At 40.7% G+C, this 22,027-nt stretch overlaps 1 protein-coding gene across 3 annotated transcripts in view; it reads left to right on the plus strand.

Moving 5' to 3' along the window:
- Positions 1-22,027, plus strand: part of SH3GL2 (SH3 domain containing GRB2 like 2, endophilin A1) — a 211,198-nt gene that overhangs the window by 175,322 nt on the left and 13,849 nt on the right. For all 3 annotated transcript variants that reach the window (XM_073880847.1, XM_025887866.2, XM_073880848.1), the window contains exon 3: positions 17-89. In XM_073880847.1, the coding sequence (XP_073736948.1) occupies positions 17-89 (73 nt within the window). The remainder of the gene's footprint in view (positions 1-16; positions 90-22,027) is intronic.

Here is a 22,027-nt window from a genome sequence, read left to right on the forward strand (position 1 = left end):
TTTTTTCTCATTCCAGAAAGTGGATGTCACCAGCAGGGCTGTGATGGAAATAATGACCAAAACAATTGAATACCTTCAACCCAATCCAGGTAAGGGATTGCTTTATACCTTCAGGGTGTCCCTCCAAGTAATGTGTAGTTTCTCTTTGATCCACATTTGGGTTTGGTGTGCTTCTCCTTCCTCAGCCCACCTTTCTGGAACTTCAGTGACTTCCTGTAGAGCACCTTAACTGAGGAGGGAGGACTTTTTAAGGCTCACATTGAAGTAACCGGAGGATTCTGTGATATTTTGGCTGATTCTAGTGTATTTAACAAACAGCATAGCATGGACAGCTTGGGTGGCACATCATGTCAGGGTAGCTGCAAGCTGCAGCAATCAAACTTTAATTCTCAAGGGATGGTAAGAAAGAATTGGGATAATTTTAAGATAAGATATAGTAATTCCCAGAAGGTATGAAAAAGTAGGAAGTTTTGTGAAATATGGAGGGTTTCTGTTCATACAGCATCACTAAAGTTTTTGGAGGGTTGTTCTTAATTCTGATTCTTCTCTGAGTATGTGGCTGGTTAGCATTTGTTCCCACTAGCTTGCTACGTTTTAAGAGAAGGAAGTTAAAATAGAGATCATGGATCTCGCCCTTGAAAGGAGAACCAGGCAGAACTGGGCAGCGTCTGTAGGCACAAGGTATGACAAAGCAGAACGGCCTATGTCCTCGACCTCCTCACTCCTCTTCCTGACATCAGTCCCTAATGCAGAGCATAGAAAGGCTGGAGGAAAGCCTTGAAGCATGGCTGAGTGTATGTACATGAGAAGTATGAATATTTAGAAAACTCACTTTTGGGACTAGTTTCCTTGGGAGTTTAAGGTTGGGAGTCCAGTGTCTTTGGTGGTCCTGGGAAGGGTGGTCTAGACACTGTGTCAGCCCCAGAGCACTAGTGGTCAAGAGATGAGAAAAGGAGAAGGTGTAGGGTAGGAGGTGAGTGAGTGCCACAGGAAGTCTGGCTAGCTCTCTACTGCCTCCTGCTGCTGGCCGAGCTCTCGTCCAACCTTTATTTACCGGGGGAAGCATAGCTGCTGTCTCGGACATGAACAAACTAGGCAGGAATAACATTCTTGATTTTTTTTTTCTTTTTAAAATACATCAGAGATGGGATTATTCTGTATTTTCCTTCCTTATATACATACAGGGAGGAAAATACAGAAGTAAGAATAGTAAGCTATAGGAACTAGGAATGTAACTGATTGTGAACCAGATGATTAGCAAATTAGGCAAAGAAGAGCAAAAAGGAAGTTCCTAATTTTTACCAGAGCCTTCTCTGTGACCTTTATATTCATTCCACAGAGATGCAAGGGTCTCATCGATGGTCATTTATTCCTTAGTATTCCTATCACAACTGTAATAGGTCAGTTTCTGAGGAGAGCTGCTCAAGCTGACTCACCATAAGAAATCATTGAATAAGGGCAGGAAATTTGTGTTTTCATCTTTGCACAGAACTTTGAAGTGCTCTCTGATCTCCTGGGATTTGCACATGAATTGTGCTGGTAACTCATTGTTGTAGGGCTAAGATAATTATAGGGTAAGGGAGGGAAAATAGACTATTTATTGAGCACTAATGCATTTTTAGGGCAGTGCTAATTATATACACTGTCTCAGCTCTAAAAGTAACCATTTTTTTCTGATTGGAAAAATAACACACAGTTGAACAATTCATAATTATGGAAAAGGGACTAAAAATCCACCGTAATACAAATCCTTAGTGGAAACCATCAGTGTTCTTGAGTATAATGGAACTCTGTTGTAGGTAGTTGTAGTGTGTGGAATGGTATGCCCCCTCAAAATTTAGGCCACCCAGAATCTCAGAATATGACCCTATTCGGGAATAGAGTCTTTACAGATGTAATTAGTTAGTGATCTTGAGATGAACTCATTCTGGAGTTAGAGTGAGCCCTAAAGCAATGACTGGTATCTTTGTAAGAAGGGAAAACACAGAGATATGGGGAAGAAAGCCATGTGAAACAGAGGCCGAGATTGGAGTGATGTGGCCACAAACCAGGGAATTCCAAGAGCCACCAGAAACTGGGAGAGGCAGGGAAAGGATTCTCCCAGACAGCCTCTAGAAAGAACCAGCCCTGCAGACACCTTGATTTCAGGCTTCTGGCTTCTTGAACGGTGAAAGTAAATTTCTGTTACGTTAACTCATACAGTTTGTGGCATTTTGTTATGGTAGCCCTAGAAAACTAATACAGTGGGCTAGCCTTATTTTCTGCAGGAAGAAACAAGGGCCCGAGTATTTAAGAAACATTCCCAAAGTTACACACCTAGGAGGGGATGAAGTCAGAATTGGAACCCAAGTCAGAGGGGCTACAATAGAAATTCAGAAAGGAAACAAATTGTGGGATTGAGACTTATTTTTATTGTAATAAAAAATATTACAGGAGGAGGTAATGGGGGAGATAAGAGTTTTTAGAAATGACATTTTTAATAAAATGCTGAATGTGCTTATTAGCCGCCAACATGTTGGTTTTATGGCTATTTGAAAATTGAATGGACATCTGCCACCAAGAAGAACAATTAAGGCCATCCCCAGGCAATCCCAGTTTGGTTTCAGAAAAACAGTTATATTTGGGCAGGCCATATATATGTACAAGTAAAGTGTCACCCAGAAGAGTCCAGAACAATACAAAATTTCATATACTTATTCTATAGAATTTAGACAATCTGTATTTAATTGGTCTATGATAGATATGATTTAGTTCCTCCATCAATTTCTCACCCTGAGAGCAGACTCTTGGCTATAGCACTTTTGAAAGTGGCTGGTCAAGTATACTTGTTCACTATCCCAAGTGTCCTTGACAAGGGTATGTAGGAGTCTAGCAAACACTCAGAGGCACCCAGTCTTTGGGTACGAAAGAGCAGAAAGAATATTCTCAAACTCATACTTGGTAAATACTTTTGGCCACTCAGCCTCTCAGTGACCCCAGGAACTGGGTCAACCAGTATGTATCACTAGATGCTGGTCCTGAATAAGTGAGGTCTAGTTTGGGTCAGGACAGAGACTGATGCCGACCAACAGATTTGCATGGACAGCTGGTAGGATCAGTGGAAATTCATGCTTTGAAGGTACTTTGAGAATATGTTGGATTAGATTAGTATTCTGGGATGTGTTCTGGCTTTCAGATCTTGTGGAGCGTATCCATCTTTTATATTCTTAAAACCCAGTTCCCATTGAAATGATGACCAAAGAGAGTTTGATTAATTTTCATGAATCTATGGATATGCTATACACTGTGTGGACCCCTTATCCACTCTTGCCCACTTCCAGAATGAGGTTTTATAAAAGGCAAATCTGATCATATCATTATCTTGCATAAAGCCTTTCAATGGCTTTTCATTGCTTTTAGGATTAAGTTTTAAATTTTTGACATGGCTTAAAGGGCCCTTCTTGCATGGTTAGTTTGCCATCTCCCTTCCACCTTGCCAGGCAAATAGTACACTTGGGTGCAGCATAAGGTCCCTTAAAAGCCTTCCTTGACCCCTGACCAATTAGGCTCCCCTGTCAACTTCCCTGCCATGATTCCGGCTCTTTCCCTGGTGGCACATACCACACTTACTGTAAATGTCTGTCATGTGTGTGCTTTTGTTTGTCTTCCCCTGTAAGGACAGGACTGTGCCTGTCTTATACCCATGTCCCCAGTCCCTAGCTCAATTCGAGACAGCCGGTGGCACTTGGGTATTGGAAGAAATGAATTATAAAGCACTGTAGACAGTCATTGGCTAAAGTGATAAAATTGCTGTAATATAAAGAGGAGAAGGAAAAACTCTTGTTTTTCCCTAAACCACCAGCTCTACCCATATAACTAACCTTTACCAAGTGCATTTATTTTTATGCAAAGACCAACTTTAGATGTATTAGGGGTAGAAACAGGACCAAGATTGGGCCCCTGACCTCTGGTACTTCACAGCCTAATAGCATAAGGTACATACATGCTGAGGAGAGCAGCCTGGAGGGCTTCAAAAGCTAATTCCTTCTGGAAATTCCACTAATGAAGTGAGCAAGGGTGGATGGGGCCACAGGTTTACAGGTATGCCCTGTGAACCAGGGCTTTCAAGAACATAGACCAGAGAGCTCTGAAGTCTTGTATCACGGATTGTGAAATATTCTGAATGGAACAGCATAAACCAGTACAAATTTGCAACCTACTGAGAAATAATCAAATATGAAAAGTACTGTACTGATCGTGTACTCTTACATTCTTATGGCGTCTAAGAACAAAGATCATTCAAGAAGATATAAATCAGTTTTCTTATATGAGTAGTCTGATGCCTTATGGAGAAAAAAGTACTAAATCAGCATTGTTGAATAGAAATAGATGCAAGTCCCATGTAATTCTGAAATTTCTAATCTAATGTCGAATAGAAGTAAGATGCAAACCATCATTAAAGAGTAAAAAGAAAGGGAAAATTGATTTTAATAATATGCTTTTAACCCAATATATCCAAAATTTAACCAATATTAAAATATTCAGAAATTTCGCATTCTTTTTTATTCTTGTGCTAAGTTTTGAAATTCAGTGTGTATTTCATACTTAAAGCAGAACTCAGTTTGGACTAGCCACGTTTCAAATGATCGATAGCCTCATGTGGCCAGTGGTTCCCATAATGGACAGCTTTAGATAATTTGCCATTAAAGCTATTTATTATATTTTGATATATGTTTGTTGTTTAGCTCCTTGGCTTATGTATATTGGTGGTGGTTTTTTTCAGTAGAGAAATGAACCCTTGATTTTAGACTAGGATATCTTTAATTTTTTTTTAACCTTCTGCAAATCTATTACATGGCATTGTACCTAGAGATCTTCCCCTGAAATAGAATGATGGATGTGGCCAAATTGGGCAGTGTTTCCTTCCCAGCCTTAGCTTAGTGATTGTGACAGAGGCTTTTTCAGTTTGCACTGAAAAGTTGTTCTGACCCTGAGAAGTTATATAATCCTATGCAAATTTCCAAGATACATAGATAAAAAGCAGTTTGGACATGAAAAACACTGTGCACAGTCAAGGTTTGATTCTCTACAGAAATGCTCTTTCCTTGAATGCCTCCACGATTTAGCTTTCTCCAGCATGCCTCAGATTGTGGTATTAAATCAGGGTCATTTTGTGTCTTATTCATAATTTTTTAATAATAATTTTAAATCTCATTTGTGGATTGTTGCCTTGGAAGTAAAAGTTAGCTGTATTAAATTTGAAATATCTCATTAGTCCCTGAAAAGATATTACATCAAAATTGTTATACTTTTTTCCCACAGGCTCCTTCCAAAGATGAAAATGCACTGATTATAAGATATTTGGTGACAGTGGGACTGAAATCAGTACATGTATTATTTGGCATTCATGTATTCAAATCCTTGGCTCCACACATCCTGAAATTGCTATGTTTCCTGGAGGACAAGTCCTCAGTTGTATTCATCTTGTTTTTCAGGGCTCTTAGCACTGTGCCTGGTTCATTGTTTGCCCTCAGTATGTCTTCTGATTAGATGCACAAATGAATGTATCTGTTTTTCTCTTAAAGAATAGGGGATATGTATGGAGGATGGTAGCCAGAGCTTTTACTTTTCTAAATCCTGACGCTGAAAAATAAGGAAAATGCATGAAGGACGGATGACAAAAGTAATTGTGAGGAAAATGTTGCTACACTTACAAGGAATAGGGTCTTTCAGGGATGAACATATCAAAGAAGAAAATAAGGTGGGTGATATGTGGTGTCATTCATATGCTATATGTACTGAACAGGCTGGAGGGTTTTCCTATTTTCACTGCATCTTTGGGAAAAACAGTGAAGATGAATAGGTTCCTAATATATTTGAGGCACCTTAAATGATCCGCTTTTAAGTCAACTGGCACCGGTAGGTTACTGATACTCATTTCTATGTCTCTAAGGACTGCTAAAGCCAGGCCTTATTTAAAATATACTTAATCGTAACAGATATTAGACATTTAAAATATGCATACATAGAAAATATTAAGCTAATGGAGTCTCACTCTAATAGCCTTGAGTCCCTGATCCCCTACGTGCGTGTGGTGGTCCCGGCTCTCTGTCTGTCTCTCCACATCCCTTCTCACTCTCGTGCACCCTCCTACAGGCTTCCTGGCCTTGCAGTCTCTCTGGGGCTTCACGCTCTTTCCTGCAGCAGGACTTGGCACTTGGCTGTTCCCACTTCCTGGAATGCCCACCTGCCCCTTACCTGACATCTGTTACTCATCCTTCCTGCTTTGTCTTAAATATCACCTCCCCCGAGAGCCATTCCCTGAGCCTCCTCTGAATCAGCCCCACTCCACTGTTGCATTCTCGTGGGGCCTGCACATGAGTCCCCTCCACAAATCTCTCCAGTGATTCCCATTTAGAATAGTATTGAAAGCCATTATTGTGGGTTACGGGGTCGACGATCTGACTTCATTTCCTATGTGCCTACCCATCTCCATTGGCTCGCTGGGCACCAGCGTCTCCAGCCTCCCTGGCATTCCTCAGACACACAGCACCCCCACTCATCCGACGGTGCCCGCCCTGCCAGCATCACCTGCTTCCACATCTTCTCAACATCTTCACTCAGGTCTCTGCTCCAGTGTCATCTTATTTGTGTGGCTTCCCTGACCATCTTGTTTAAAACACCACTCCTCATCACTCCTTAAGACCTTTCTTATTATTTTTCTCCTATGGCACTTATCACTGCTTTAACTTTTATTGCATGTTTACTGGTTAAGGTATGACTTGTGTCTGCCACCATAATGCAAGTAGCCCGAGTGCAGGATTGGTGTTCATACACTGCAGTCACAGAGCCCTGTTCTTATCTTTTCTTGTATTTCTCACGGTATTTACTTTTATATGTTGTTTTTATTTGTTCCATATCCTGCCTTCCTCCCTTGCTACTCCCCTGCTTTACATTCTCCACGTAGCAGCTGGCTCATTCCATTAAAGACGTAAATCGTATGTCGTCATTCCTCTGCTTATTATTCTCCGGTGGCTTCCCACTGAACTGAGAGCCCACGTACTAGCCGTGAGACCCTCTGTGATTTGGCTCTTGCCCTACCCCGGAGCTTCTGCTGATCTCCATCCACTCTCACTGATGTCTGATCCTCAGCCATGCTCAGCATGTCCCCACCTCAGGCTCTTTGCACATGAAGTTTCTCTGCCTGGGACTCTTACCCCGGCACCTCCCCGCGCAGCCCTTCCTTAGACGCCCTGTCCTCAAGTAGCCTCTTCTCACTGCTCTCATATCCCTTTTATTCTCCTGTCACCACTTGAAATCATCGTGCGTTCTCTCTTTTTAAAAATCATCTGCTCATTTCCCACATTTCCCATTTTAGAATGTAATCTCCACCAGGGTAGGGACCCTGTCCTGTTTACTCTCCCTAAGATACAAATAGTGCCCTCAGTGTTAAATCACTGCTATTTATCTCTCCCACTGTATCATAAACTCATCAGAGACAAGACTGTATTTGTTTTGCTCATTTATATATACCCAGTACCTAGCACAGTGGTACTTAGTAGCTGTTTAATTTGCTGAATGAATGAATCAAATCATGTTAAGCATATTTAAGCTCCATCTATAGGAGTAGCTGACCTCCCAGGTAGAATCATGATCTGCAGAGCTGTTACTCTATGTAATATCTACTTGGTGTCGTGTACAATTAATACATTTCACAGTTGCTTTGGAAAAAGTGTGGAGGTGTTTAATCTCATGTTTAAGATCATTGGGCTGGAGCTATTGACAGAACATATTTACAAACACAGATAATTGTTCCCATTCAGAGATTAAGTAATTTCTCCAAAGTCATGCAACAAAAGAAGCAGAATTCCTGTTCAGATATGACTGTCTCCACAGTCCATTTTGTTTTCACTGTCATATTCTACAAAATGTGGAGATACCTTTAGTCTTGGGATGTGTGGTGAATACATTCTAGATTGGCCTCTAATGACCCACACCCTTGCCCAATACCTTCCTTTTGAGTGTAGGTGGGATCTGTGCCTTGCTTCTAACCAATAGAATATGGCAAAATTAATGGGATCAGCACTTATGTTGCCTTGATTAGGTTACAGTGTATGGCAAAGTTGATGGGGTATTCCTCCATGATCACATTACTTTATATGAATCCTTCTTAGCAGACCAGAGTGAGAGAGATTCTTCTCCTGGCCTGGAAGAAGCAAACTATTATGTTATGACTGCCTAAGGAGAGGGCCAAGTGTCAGGAGTTGAGGACAGCCTCTGGAATATAAGGGTGGCCATAGCTGAGAGCCAGTAAGAAGCCAGGGCCTTTGGTGATACCACCACAAGGAATTGAAATTTTGTCAACAACCTGAGTGAGCTGGGAAGCAGATGCTTTCCCACACAAGCTTCCTGATGCCAAGATGGCCTGGCTGATACCCTGACTATAGCCCGTGAGACCAAGAACAGAGGACTCAGTACATTGCCCCTGGACTTCTAACCTACAGAAACTGTGAGATGATAAAGGTGTGGCTTGAAGCTACTAGGTTTGTGGAACTTTCTTACGCAGCATGGAAAACTAATACAGTATGGCTGTTTGTCCCCCAACTAAAGCTCCTATTTCAGGCATATCCCTGTTTGCAGGGGTCATCTGGCCATTTGCCCTTATCACTTTTGGCTCCCTGGATACCTTCCATGGGAGCAGGAGGTAGATTAGGAGATACCATCTGCATCTTTGCAGCTTAAGATAAAGTCTCCTGAATTCCCTAGAGGGTGGTAGGTCAGGTCCACTCTGTGCTAAGACTGAAGATACCTTTGAAACACAGAGACAGTGAAAAGCACTGGGCACACTGCCTGACACTTTGTAGGGGCTCAAGAAATGTCACTCGCCTTCTCTTGCCAGCGGTCCGCAGGGTCTGCCTAGCTGAGGGTATCTCAGGGGCTTACCTAGCAATTTCTCTGCATTAAGATGCACAGGACAATGAGGCCTCCACAGATACAGCCTCCAGGGAGAAGGCCCACTGCAGGACCCTCCCCACACAATAACATAGTACAAATGTTCACGCTCTGTCTGCTTCCCAAACTGGAAGACGTAAAGGCTCATGATGTTAGTACTCAGAGGGTTTGTATTTTTTCAAACTGCAGGAGCCATTTTATGCTCCTGTGCTGTAATCTCCTGCTTTCCCAGGGCTCCCTGTGTCCTGTACTGGCATCGAGCAACACCCCTTGTGGAGGTGGGAGATGTTCACTGTCCCATCTCATGGGTTCTTAGGGCTGCTGTGGACCACCACTCAGTATCTTAAAATACCTCCCCGCTGCCTCCCACTCAGCAGGGCAAAAGAAAACTCTGGTGCCTTGGAGAGAAGTGTTACATAATTACCATTATTTGGGTTGAGAGTAGCATAATCCAGTGCTAGAGTTACATATTTGTGTAAGTCAGTGGGCAGATCTTCCTCTTCCCTTTCCTCGGTCTCTGGAAGAATATTTACAGAATATTTAACTTTTCCTTGTTACCATGTATATCTTTTGCATCCTTTAATAATTATTAATGTGCAAGTCCAGGGAACACATTGCCTACAGTGTAAGGAGCATCAGAGGGCTCATTTCAGATTTGTAGATACTCTGAGATTTCACCTGGGAGAATTAGGCCATGACACAGTCATCACGGGCTGCCAATGTGAAATATATGCTGAAGTGTTATTTACCACATACATTTTGTTGCAAATATTAAGTTCCAGATCTAATTTAGTGTGATTTGGGGATTTGTGCTCACATTTCAATTGTAATCTCTGACTAGGCTTTACGGATTTAGTTAAAATAATTCAGAATTAACTTGTTGCACCAGCGAAAGGCATCATTGAGCTTTGATAGGTAATGAAGAGGGAAGCAGTCTTGGTGGCCATTTTGATGAAATGGCTATCAACCACAGTTTTCTCCAGCCAAAAGGGGGAAAAGGACTCACATTTACTTAGCACCTGCTTTGATTACATACATCACAATTGTTGTGATTTTATCATCACGACAATTCTATCCCTAAGTATTATCATCTCCCACTTATAATCAGGCTGGGTGAGGCTGAGAGGGTGAGCACCTCTCTTCCCTGCAGAGCTGGTGGCAGGGCTGCAGTCTGAACCCTGTCCTGTGATATTTCTTTGATAGCATGTGTCTTCACATTAATTAGTAGGAAATGAAAATGGATTCTGTCACACAGGAGAATATCACTTTTGTCCTCTAAATTTTAACATACTTGTTCACAGTGTTTGCTGTATTAAATAATTGATTACTCCTAATGAAATTTGACAATTTTCTACAAGAAGGAAAAATAAATTACCTTTTTGTTTTCCTTGAAATGTCTCTTTTATCTTTTAAAAATTCTTATTTTTGTAAAGAACCATAAACAGAAACCAGATCATTAGGAAATAATCTGGCTGTAGTGTTCCTTTTTGTGGAAATAAAAACAAAAACAAAGAAGGCTTAAAAGAAAGAATAAAGTTAAAATCTTTACATTGGAGTTTTTAAAATAAGACCTATTGGTTTTGAACTCAGCGGTGGTTTTGCAAAGGATGAGTTTCATTGGTTTTGAAAACTGACATGAGGTTGTGTACACTGCGTCCTCATTTGTAAATGACCGAGTCCACTTATCCTAGTGAACTCTAGTGTAAACATGAGAGATTTTCGCATTTGAAAGGCATTGCAGAAATCAGGTAAGCCAGTCCTCTTATGTTCAAGATGAGGAAGCAGCGGTCCAGAGGGGGTTAGGTAGTTAGCCAAGGTCATGTAGATGGAAAGCCCTCCGATCCCTGATCATGGTGTGGCACTCGTTCTGCTTCCCAAGTCACAGCGTCTCTCACACTTCCCCACCTCTGCATTTTTAATCACCTGACAAGTGTAAATATAGCTAAAGCTGACAAGTCCTAATTTGACCTATTTTAACAAAGATGTTAATCAAGCAACAAAAGCCAGAATGGCCTTCTGGGATGAGAGCGGGCTTTTGAGACATAGCTAAGATTCAGTTTTGGCTCAGCTTGTTGCTACGTGTCCTTGGGCAAGTTGCATCATTTCTCTGTGCTTTACTTTCCTTATCTACAAGATGGAGAAACCAAACCCGTCCCTCATACTATTGGGAGGATTGAAGAGATGATGCATGTGAATTACACAGGGCAGATACTTCAGAGATGATAGCTGTAGGATGAATCGTGGTCCTGATCTTTAGTTTTTCAAAAATATATCAGGGTTCTTTATAAATTTTCAAACCAGATGGTAGCACTTACGAATACTGGTAGGAATCATTAAGCATTTGTCCGCAACAGATCTCTGTTCCTTTGAGCAACTAGGTTTGGTTTCTGTAAGGTGAGTAGAGAGGTATCTCATCAAATCTGGAAAATTTATTCCATGTCTTTGGTCTCCCGTACTGAATGCTACATTCAGTAGGTTAGAACATGAAGATGTGACTTGGACTACCGTGACCGCCCCTTCTGAGTGTCATATATGTTCCCTCAGCACAAGCCGGAAGCGGGGGTTGGCTTTTCTTCTTCCCTGTTGTGACAGACAGATGCCCTGTCACTGTGCTTTCTTATTTGAAATTTCACAGTTAAGGAGGGAAAGAAGCCACTTTGAGAACATAATACAGCAGTTTAAAGCAGGTTGTAATTTTGTTTTTATTTATGGAAGGTCTCTCCCCAAACACCCCTATCATCGTCGAGGGTGGGGAGGCAAATGAAGTGCAAAAGGGCAGACTCACTGCTCATCCCTGTCCTCCGCACTTCAGCAAACACCCACTCTCATCACCCTGTGCCCCTGCATCCCCTCCGACCCTGTGCTCACATTTGTGCTAGACTCTTCATTCCAGCTTCCCGTGTTCCACAGAGACTGTTGGTTTCTAGATCTAGAGAAACCCCATTTGCTATAAACCTTGATTTTGAATTACGGTGAATGAAACTTTAAAAAAAAAATACAACGTCAGGACTCCCCTGCTCTTTTTTCCCCTGAGGAAAGATAACCTCTGTCCTCTGCTGTTGCTGTCTTTGGGACCAAACCCCCTTAGAAAATACCACTTTTGCCTTGTCCTCAGAGGCTTGGGACCCACACATCTTCACATTTCACAGAAGCTTTCTAGAAAAAGAACCTCAAGGTTTTTCCAACAAATGTCTGTCAAAACCTCAACACCGTATGAGTGTGCTACATCCTGTTTTAGAACTATAAATGGAAAACTGTTTCTCTTTGTACTCTGCCCACAGAATTCTTTTGACACCAGACATTGGGGTTTCTCTCACTCTGACCAATTTTCCAACTCCATTTGGTGTCCGACAGTTCACTTCTGACCCCATCTACCTGGAGTTAGTGTCAGTCCCACAAGATTGCCCCCACTTTGGTTAACAGTCCCAAGGCCGAGCCTCTGGTGCTTCTGACCCCTGCCCTGTGGGTTTGATAATTTGCTAGAGTGGCTCACAGAGCTCAGAGAAATACTTATTTAATGTTTACTAGTTTATCACAAAGGATATGACTCAGGAACAGCTAAGTGGCTAAGTGGAAGGGGCCTCCAGAATGAGTTTCTGTTGTTTTAGGTGGCCCAGTTTATGATACTTTGTTGCAGTAGCCCTAGGAAACTAATACAAAAAGGAATAAACTGTTTATTTAAAATTGCTCCTAAGTCTCTATAGCACTCACTTTGGGGGTCTTCATAGGTTCAAACTGACAGTTTATCCCACATGCCTCTACTAGGCCTCCCCTAGCATAACATTCACTTGGAAGAACATTAAGACAGGAAGCGTGCTGGGCAATGCCAGGCATTTTCTTCAAGGGTGGTTCTATCAGCTGTCCATACAGCAGCAAAGGGTTATTTCCTGGCTTTGCAAAGGACAGATTGGGTTCTAGAGAATGAGAACATAACAGGTTGCCAGGGGAGAAGGGGCTTAGAGGTTCCATGCCTAAATAGGAATCAGTATCACTAGTATCACTTGTCACTTCTCAGGTCCCAGTAAGGGATATCACCAGTTACAAGATTCACTATACTTAGAGAAGCCCAAAAGTAAGGCTTGCCACCAGGCATTGATCATTCATTCATAATCCTCCCAGTGTATCAATCAGCAGTGAAATTTACCAAAAGCAGTATTACCTGGTAATAGGTGATATTACACTTTTATTAGGTCTCCAGGGGAGCAGAGCAAGAGAGTTAACTCAAAGTCATTTTTATTCGCAGGGAAGGAGAAAAGACTTTAATATTTTATTCATAGTCTTTTCACCATCAAAGTAAACCTAGACTAGAAACTTCTATTAAGTCAAAATTATAGCTCCTTTAGATTTAATCCACAGACATAGAGGTAGTAGGACAGAGAGGAAGGAAGTGAGAATGTAGAGTTTTCTGAACATTCTCTTGTGCCTTCCTCTTCTCTCTTCCCAGCTCTATTCCTTTTACCTAGCTGGGGCTGTCTTGTCCCTGTGCTTAGTGTCATACTAGAGACAACATTAGATTTTATATCTAAATCCACAAACTCCAAAAACTTTCATCTTGTCCATGAGAGTCTGGGAATGCTATATTTGTTTAGTTCAATATAACTCTTGGTTAACCTACTTTCCATACAACAAAGAATTTTTTCATGTTGATGATAGCTTTGATTTTATTCAGTATTTCCTCAAATTCCAAGCACAGTGCCAGATACTTTAAAAAACAATTTCTAATCCTCACAATAACCCAGGAAGGTAGCTTTGATTTTCTCCGTTCTCTAGAAGAGGAAAATATTTTTTTAATTATGTGTCACATTTATTCTAATGTAGTTTTCTAAGCCCTGGGCACATACCAGTAAATGAAGCAAACCAAGACCCTGACCTCATGGAGCCTCCAGTCTAGTGAGAAGAGATTGACAGAGAGTGAATATCCAGTGTCAGGTGGTAGTGACAAGCACATAGGACTATGTCTCCTATTTTGAATGACATGGGAACCCATTAAAGGGTTTTGAGAAGAGCAACCTGATCTGATTTCAATGAAAGGGATTCATACACAGAATAGATTATAGGGGGCAAGAGTGAAAGCAGGCAGACCAGTAGGAGCCTCTTTTAATAACCCAAGTGAGAGATGATGGGGGCTCTGACCAGAGTGACAAGTGCTCTGATTCTGGATATGTTTTGAATTGCAGAGCTGACAGAATTTACTGGCAGGTTAGATGTGACATATGGGACAAAGAGAGACATCAAAGATGACTATAAGGTTTTGGGCCTGAGCAAGTAGAAGAATGGGTAGAATTAGATTCACTAACACAGGGAATACTATAGTTCAGCTTGAGCATGTTAAATTTGAAATGTGTGAACTTCCTTGTGCAGTTAAGTATATACCAGAATATGTGAGTCTATAACACAGTGGAAAGGTCTGGGCTGGAGAGAGAAATTCAAGAATCATAAGCTTACTGACTCAGCTAACTGATTGTCCAGTCCAAAAAGAGGTGGGACTCCATTGCCCAAGTGTGCTTGTTCATATCTCCAGAGTACCCTTAGGGACATGTTTTATGGTCTGACCTCCTAGATAGTCTAGATCAGTAAGACAGAGGTGGAGTCTTCAAATCTGGTTTTAAAATGTTTTCTAAGACATAGAGATCAATGGAACAGAATAGAGAGCCCAGGAATAAACCCACACATATATGTTCAACTAATCTATGACAAAGGAGGCAAGAATATTCAATGTGAGAAAGATGGTCTCTTCAACAAATGGTGCTGGGAAGATGGAACAGCCAATTGCAAAAGAATGAAACTGGACCACTTTCTTACATCATACACAAAATAAACTCAAAATGGATTAAAGACCTAAATGTGAGGCCTGAAGCCATAAAACTAGAAGAAAGTATAGGCAGGCAGTAATTTCTTTGACATTGGAAAGACCCCCTTCCCACTTCCTACTTTCCCTAATTGATGTTAAGAATCTTTTTTCCTGGGGCACCTGGGTGGCTCAGATGGTTAAGCGTCTGCCTTCGGCTCGGGTCATGATCCCCAGGGTCCTGGGATCAAGCCCCACGTCTGGCTCCTGGCTCAGCGGGGAGCCTGCTTTTCCCTCTGCCTCTCCCCCTGCTTGTGCTCGCTCTCTCTCTCTCTCTCTCTCTCTCTCTGTATCTCTGTGTCTCGAATGAATAAATAAAATCTTTAAAAAAAAAAAAAGGAATCTTTTTTCCCCAGACCAAAATCTGATTTAATCTGAATTGAAGCTCTTTTAAAGGTCTATATCTGAAATAACTCTCAGAAACCTTTGACAGGAATCATTGTCTATAAAATAAAATCGAAGCTCCTTAGCATAAAAGTCAGGCCTTCACAATCTGGTTCCAACTTTGTGGCCTTTTCGCCTAAGCCACAGACTTTTTGAAGTTTCCAGATACACCAGGTACTTTCATGTGCCTTTGCTCATAGTCTCCAGGGGGCTAGAATGGCCTTTCCCATCACTCTGCCTGTACAGCTTGCTTTTTGAGAAAGCCCAGCTCAGGTGTCACCTGTTTCATGAGCCTTCCTGGACTTACTGTTCTAGATGGAATTCACTGCTCTTCTCTGTGATGTGAATACATTAGGACCTTACCCACAGTATGGGGTCTGCTTCGTGTCATGGTGAGTAGAGTGCTCTCTGACTCTCCAAATAGACAAGCTCATTAGGGCAGAGGCTGCACCTTGCTTCTCTTAGAGTCTCCCTAGTAGTCAGTCCCTTTCACATAGTAGGTCCTTAATAAATACTTGTTATGTTCATTTTATCGTAGAAGATCTTTAAAAGATTTTTGGTAAATACTAATTCAATCAGGCAGTGCAAATCCAGAACTTTCCTATATCAGAGAATACATAATTGTTTCTGCTGTAAACTATTTATTGACCTTTACTAAGTTAACCTTTTGTATCCCCTTAGCTAGGGTTTATAGTTTAGCTTAGGAACCCTCTTTTTTCAGGGAAAAGAGAGTCCATGTTCTGATTCCAGGAGATTGTGTGATCAATTTCTTGTCATTTTCATATAAACCAGTTCTTCATGACATAATTTAGAGATGAATTGCTATCCAAGCGCCAGCAGTAGTAAGAGTAAATGGGAAGTAGGATTCTACCCTTCTGTACTTTAAGAAATGGAAGCAAGATAAATGAAAAGCCTTGGCAGCCTCAGAAATCTTAAAGGGAAATGCCAGCCAGATTGCCATCAGCATGACTCGTTCTCCCAAATCATCATGTCAGATCACAAAGTTAGCATGTAATTAGATCTTATCTAACTAAGCTCTAGCTCCTAGGAGGTTGTGATGCCTTTGAATAGGGAAGTCTTTCCTAAGGATTAGAAAAACAACATATGCAAAAGAATTGAATTTAAAAAAAAACTTTTAAATAAAGACATTTGGCCCACAGTAAATAAGTAAGCACATGCTGTAGGCTTGGCTATATGCTAGAATTCAGTAGGACATGTAATCAGGAAACAGACATACAGCAAAGACAGAAAGTATCATGAGATATGATCAGTGTGTATACAGAGCACAGCAGAGACATAAATGAGGGAAGAGGTCACTTATACTTGGAGGCAATACAGGTAGAGGGTGATTGAGAAAGACTTTGTTAAAAAAAAAAAAGGTGGGGGGAGGGGTGCTTGGTATTATGTTGGGCAGGTGGATGGAGAGAGGGAAGGCCATTCCAAGAAGAGGAACAGTTCTAATAACTTGAAGAAACTGTTAGAAATTTCCTATGTCTGAAGGCCAGCGTATGCTTTCCCCAAGGTCAGTTTTCTATCTAATAAGAATCACTTGTGACATTCATTATGTCATTTAATCCTTACATCAACCCAACCCTGTGAAGGGGGGAGGTACCATTTTACAGATGAGGAAGCTGAGGGCCAAAATTGCCCAATATGAGATAGAGCCAGAATTTGTACTCAGACAGTCTGACTCCAAACTCCTTGTCTTAATCCTGCTTTGTTAAACTGGCTCCCTTTTCTGGTGTTCTTTCCACAATTAGCAGCTAACTCCTACCTAGTTATTCTCTTTTATGTCTGATTCTGAAAACACAGTTTTGCAGAGCTGAAATATTTACATCCAGTTTTCTTGACTTTTTTTCAGGATTCTTTCCAGGATAGATCATGATTTTTTGAGTTGAGATATGAGACCATCACACATTGTATGATTCAGGGTTCAATCAGGGAAGGAAAGTCATTGTGGGTATCATGGAATAAGAGATTTATTATAAGAGTTAGAGTTTGTACAGTTACGGGAAGATCTGGGTAAGCAAAGGCCAAAAAAGTAGAGTTTAAGGACCAGAGAAAGGTCACTGACCAGCCTAGACCCGGATGAATGAACTTAGAAAAGAATCTGAAAAGTGGGCCAGGCCAGCTGCTAATGCAGAGCTGCAGAAGCTATGGAAGGCAGCAGAAGGTTGTTGGTTCTTCAGGGTTACTACCTCTGCATTTGCAACAAAACATCTTTGGTGGGTCTGGGGTCCCTGTTGTTGAGCAGAATCAGCACTCGAGAAGAGCCAGATACAGAATAGGGAAGAGGGAGAACAAGGTGGAACCCATTTGTAGCTCTGCATCGGTTTGTTACCTCCTCTATACAGTGACAGCCTCCAGAATGTTATGACTGCTGCTTCCCCTTCACCTCCCAAGTCTTGCACAGCCTCACATTCTACCAGTTCTGACTGTGAAGCATGTGGAGAAGGGATTCTGGGAGACGGAGCTCCCCATACACTCAAGCCAGCGGTAGAGCACACCAGTGCCCATACTCAGAAAAGAGAACTTGGAAGGGGGAATGAAGGAGCACTTGCCCCTGTCTCCAGTGCCTGTTGTGTGCCTATGCGAGTTATTCTTTTTGCTCTTTATCAGTGAATACAGATAACCTTATGAATGATTATTTTTCAGGAATATACTAGCCAGCAAGATTTTGAGCCTGGATTTTTACCTATGTTTGTCTGAGCTAAAACCAATGTTTATTTTAATGCACGATGCTGATAGTGAAACACAAGATCTAATGGCTTTCTTGTTTGTTCATTTGGATTAAGAAATAAAAATTTTAAAAACCAAGAAGAGGAAGTAGTGAGTTTGTAACTACCCAGTAGTTACAACACTAGGCCAAAAAGTAAACTGCCTTTTTATGGAGCACAAAACAATGGGACTCCCCCATGCCTCCTTTTTTTGGGGGAAAGATCAGTCTTTTAGGGTCATCCTAATTTCACTTCTTGCTGTTTAAGTTGACTAGATAATTTGCTTCCAGAAATCAACTGGCTGTGGACTCATCAAACCCTTTTCTTTGATGGTTCTTTGATGGCATTTTACTTGTTAATATGTATGTTTTCTTTTCCTGGCCGGTTCTCCTTAAACCAGTTAAGGTATAAAACTTTTTGTTGAAAGATCCTTGAGGTTAGAACAGTGCCCAGATTGTCAAGATACCATGAGTATCGCTTATCCAGTTCAGCCACTAAATTAGGTCTCCTAAGGGAAAAGAGAGTGGGAAGTATTTTAAAATTAGTTTTTTTTATAAGGGAATTAATACATGTACATATTATACAAAATCAAAGAATTTTATAAAAATTTTTACAAAAAGCAGCAGTGCACTTGGAGTTGCATTCTTTCCCCCAATTCCCAGAAACAACACTTTCAAGATGCTTTTGGCTCTTTCTTTGGATTTTCTTCTAATCTTGAAACAACATGCTTATGTTGCTCCCTGCTTGGTTTTCCAGTTTTAAGTGTTTTCTGTTTGATTTCCAATTTGGAAGATGAGAATTGTTTCCTCTTTTCTTATCTTCCCATTCTCCCACATCCTTTCCCTTCCTTATTACCAGTATGTTTATGGCATAATTTTTGTTAGATTAGTATTCAGTATTTACATTTTATGCCCTTGTAAACTTGTATAGAGCTGGGACATATAGTATGATTATATTTCCTTTCTTGTACAATGTTTTTGTTTTTCTTGGAGTTAATAATGTTTTATTTTTCATTTTCCTTTTTTTTAAAGATTTTATTTATTTAAGAGACAGAGATAGAGAGCGCAAGTGGGGGGAGGGGCAGAGGGAGAAGCAGACTCCCCACTGAGCAGGGAGCCCACATGGGGCTTGATCCCAGGACCCTGAGATCATGACCTTAGCCAAAGGCAGATGCTTAACCGACTGAACCACCCAGGTGCCCCTATTTCTCATTTTCTTCGCTTTTTGTGGACCATTCATTAATTCTTTCCCAAACCCTCTGCCGTGCACATGAATTTTCTCTCATTACATTGAAACATGTCAGGTGTTGTTATCTTTGAGCTATCTGGTGCTGCATTCTAGATTGGTTGCTGTCTTAGTTTGAGTTCCCTCAGAAGGAATACATGAGGTAAGGATTTGAGCACAAATGGTTGATTTGGGAAGTGAGTCCAGGAAACGTCAAGGGAAGTAGGTTAGAGGGGAAGCCAATGAAGGGTGCATTATAAAGCAAGGTATAGTGGTTGATAACTGTAACTTGACCTCATGGGGGATCACGGTGAGAGTATAGCTCCTTTGTAGTCATGGCTTCCCGTGTTACACGCCCCTGGTTATGATGTGTAGTATCAGCTACAGTTGCCCAATGTGTGATGCACAGTGACCCTCTTGAGATCTCCTTTGGTCATCATTTTTACATCTTTCCTTACATTGGATCTCTTTTTTTAGATCCTATACCTGTCCATTTTCTTGATTTATATCTTCATTTTGGTAGAATGCTCTTCCATTAGCTTGGGAAGAAAAATCAGAAACCTTCCTTGTGTGTTTGAAAATGTCATCATTCTACCTTCATGCTTCACTGATAATTTGAATATAGAGTTATATATTATTTTCTCTAAGAAATTTGGAGTCATTGCTCCATTGTTTTCTGAGGAAATTTTTCTTGCTCATGATATTCTCATGTTCAGTGTCCTTCTAATTCTTGATATTTGTATATAACCTATTTTTTCCTTTCTGAAGGGTTTTAGGAACTTTTGTTCCTAGTGAAATTTCATGTGAATGGTCCTCCTTGTGGACCCGTTTAGCCATTGTGGTGGGCATTCAGTGGACCTTTTCAATATGGAAACATACATTTATCAGTTCTGAGAAATTTTCTTTAACTTTTAAAAAAATTTCTTCCCCTTCTATGTGTTTTCTTTTTGGAACTTTCATCATTCAGCCACCAGACCCCCTGGACTAATCCTGATTTTATGCTTTCTTCTGATTTTCTATCTCTTTTTAAAATTTTGTCTTCCTTTGCGGGGGGTGGAATGTGCCTCAACTCTGTGCTTCTAATGATTTTTTAATTTTATAGTTTAATTAAATTCACATATACAGTTATATTAATTTCTAAGAGTTCCTCTGTTTCTTTTTTTTTAAGATTTTATTTATTTATTTGAGAGAAAGAGACACAACGAGAGCAGGAACACAAGCAGGGGGAGAGGGAGAGGGAGAACAGGCTTCCCGTGGAGCAGGGAGCCCAATGCGGGGCTCGATCCCAGAACCCTGGGATCATGACCTGAGCCGAAGGCAGATGCTTAATGACTGAGCCACCCAGGCACCCCTCTGTTTCTTTTTTTATTTCATGGGTAAAGTATCTTAGACACCTGAGAACATTAATGATAGTTATTTTTGCCTCCCTGAATTGTTTGTTTCCTATAATTGCCTTATTTGTTTTGGCCCTGTTATGTTAGAAGCCTTTTTCAAAATCTAGTGATAGTGTCTATCTTTTTCCACTTAGGTATAGGGCAGTAAAGCTGTGTGGGGGTCAGTGGAGGCTTATAAACTGTAATGGGTTCTTCCTAGGGTGATCAGCCTGGAGTTGGTATATTGGGTGCTTACAGCTATCAGTGTCTTTAGGTCTCTTCTGGATTGGTTGTATTCCCCAGAGAAGAATCTTCTAGTCCCCCATCCAGAAGGTATTAACCTGGCTGGCCAGTTCTCTAGGGGATAAGTAGGGGAAGTGGGTGGGGAAATCTCACAGTTCACTATGTGGGCTGGCCCTAATGCCTTGTTTTTAATATGGAGTCCCACCCTAAGCAGGGTTGGTTATCTTCTCTTCTCTCCTAAAAACTTTTATTTTTCAATAGAAGGAAACAAGTTTTCTAATTCCCATTCTCTGTTATGCTTCAAAAAGCTCTTGGGCACATGAGCCAGAGGATATGAACATAGTCTACTTCGGGAAACCATTGCTATGATATTCTACTAGTTTTCAAGATAATCTGTTCATTCATTTATTCTCCCTTCAGTGGACATGTATTAAACATCCACTGTGTGTACAACTTTCCGCTAACCCTGTCTGGGAGATAACACAGATCAGCATGCCGGGGTCCTGCTCTCGCGGACCAGGGGAATGTTTGCTGTTGAGAAGCTGTTTTAGCAGTAAACCCAGTGGGTGGGACTTGAACTCTAGGACAGTGATGCTGCGACAGTAAAGATGGGGTGTCGCCTGAGAGACTGTAAAAATTTCTGAGGAAAGTAAAGTGGTGGAAAGGAAAAAAAGATGGTTTGAAGGAGAAGAGACCATATTATAGGAATTCTAATGTCTAAAATTTGTATTTTCTGGGCTTATTCTGTTTCTTAAAATATAGCTTTAAAAAATTCATTTAAAAACAATTAGGTTACATTTCAAGATGCTGAATTCAGAGGTCTGATGATTGCTTTTAAGAACACAGAAGCTTTACTAATCTAAGATTCTTGATAAATCTTATGAGTTTGTGAATGAATTTAAAAACCAGCCTCTTCATAATATGAAGAATAATATGTGTATTAATAGATATTTTAGATGATTTGAAGAAATAGACCAAACTAATAGAAACGGTTTTCTTCCTCCTCATGAAAGTGTAGAATATATCCAGGATATTCGTAAATATTTAGTAGAAGAATAAAGCTTTTTATAATTAACCAACATTTGAAAATGATGACTTTAAAAATCAGCCACAGTATATTAAACCATTTCAATGACTTCTGGTAATTACTTACCACAAGATGATTTTTAACAGAACCAAGATGTAAGCACAAATCAATATCAACTTTTATAAAAGATAAAAGTCTTTAGGGTGTAAAATAGTCAAAACAGGATTGAAAAGGGTTGACCGCCATATGTGTTTTCAGTACTCTCTTTCTTTGGTCTCCA

Source organism: Callorhinus ursinus, unplaced genomic scaffold, assembly GCF_003265705.2.
Source record: "Callorhinus ursinus isolate GAN/ISIS: 27379988/994484 unplaced genomic scaffold, GSC_fseal_2.0 scaffold39, whole genome shotgun sequence".
Classification (NCBI taxonomy): Eukaryota; Metazoa; Chordata; class Mammalia; order Carnivora; family Otariidae; genus Callorhinus; species Callorhinus ursinus.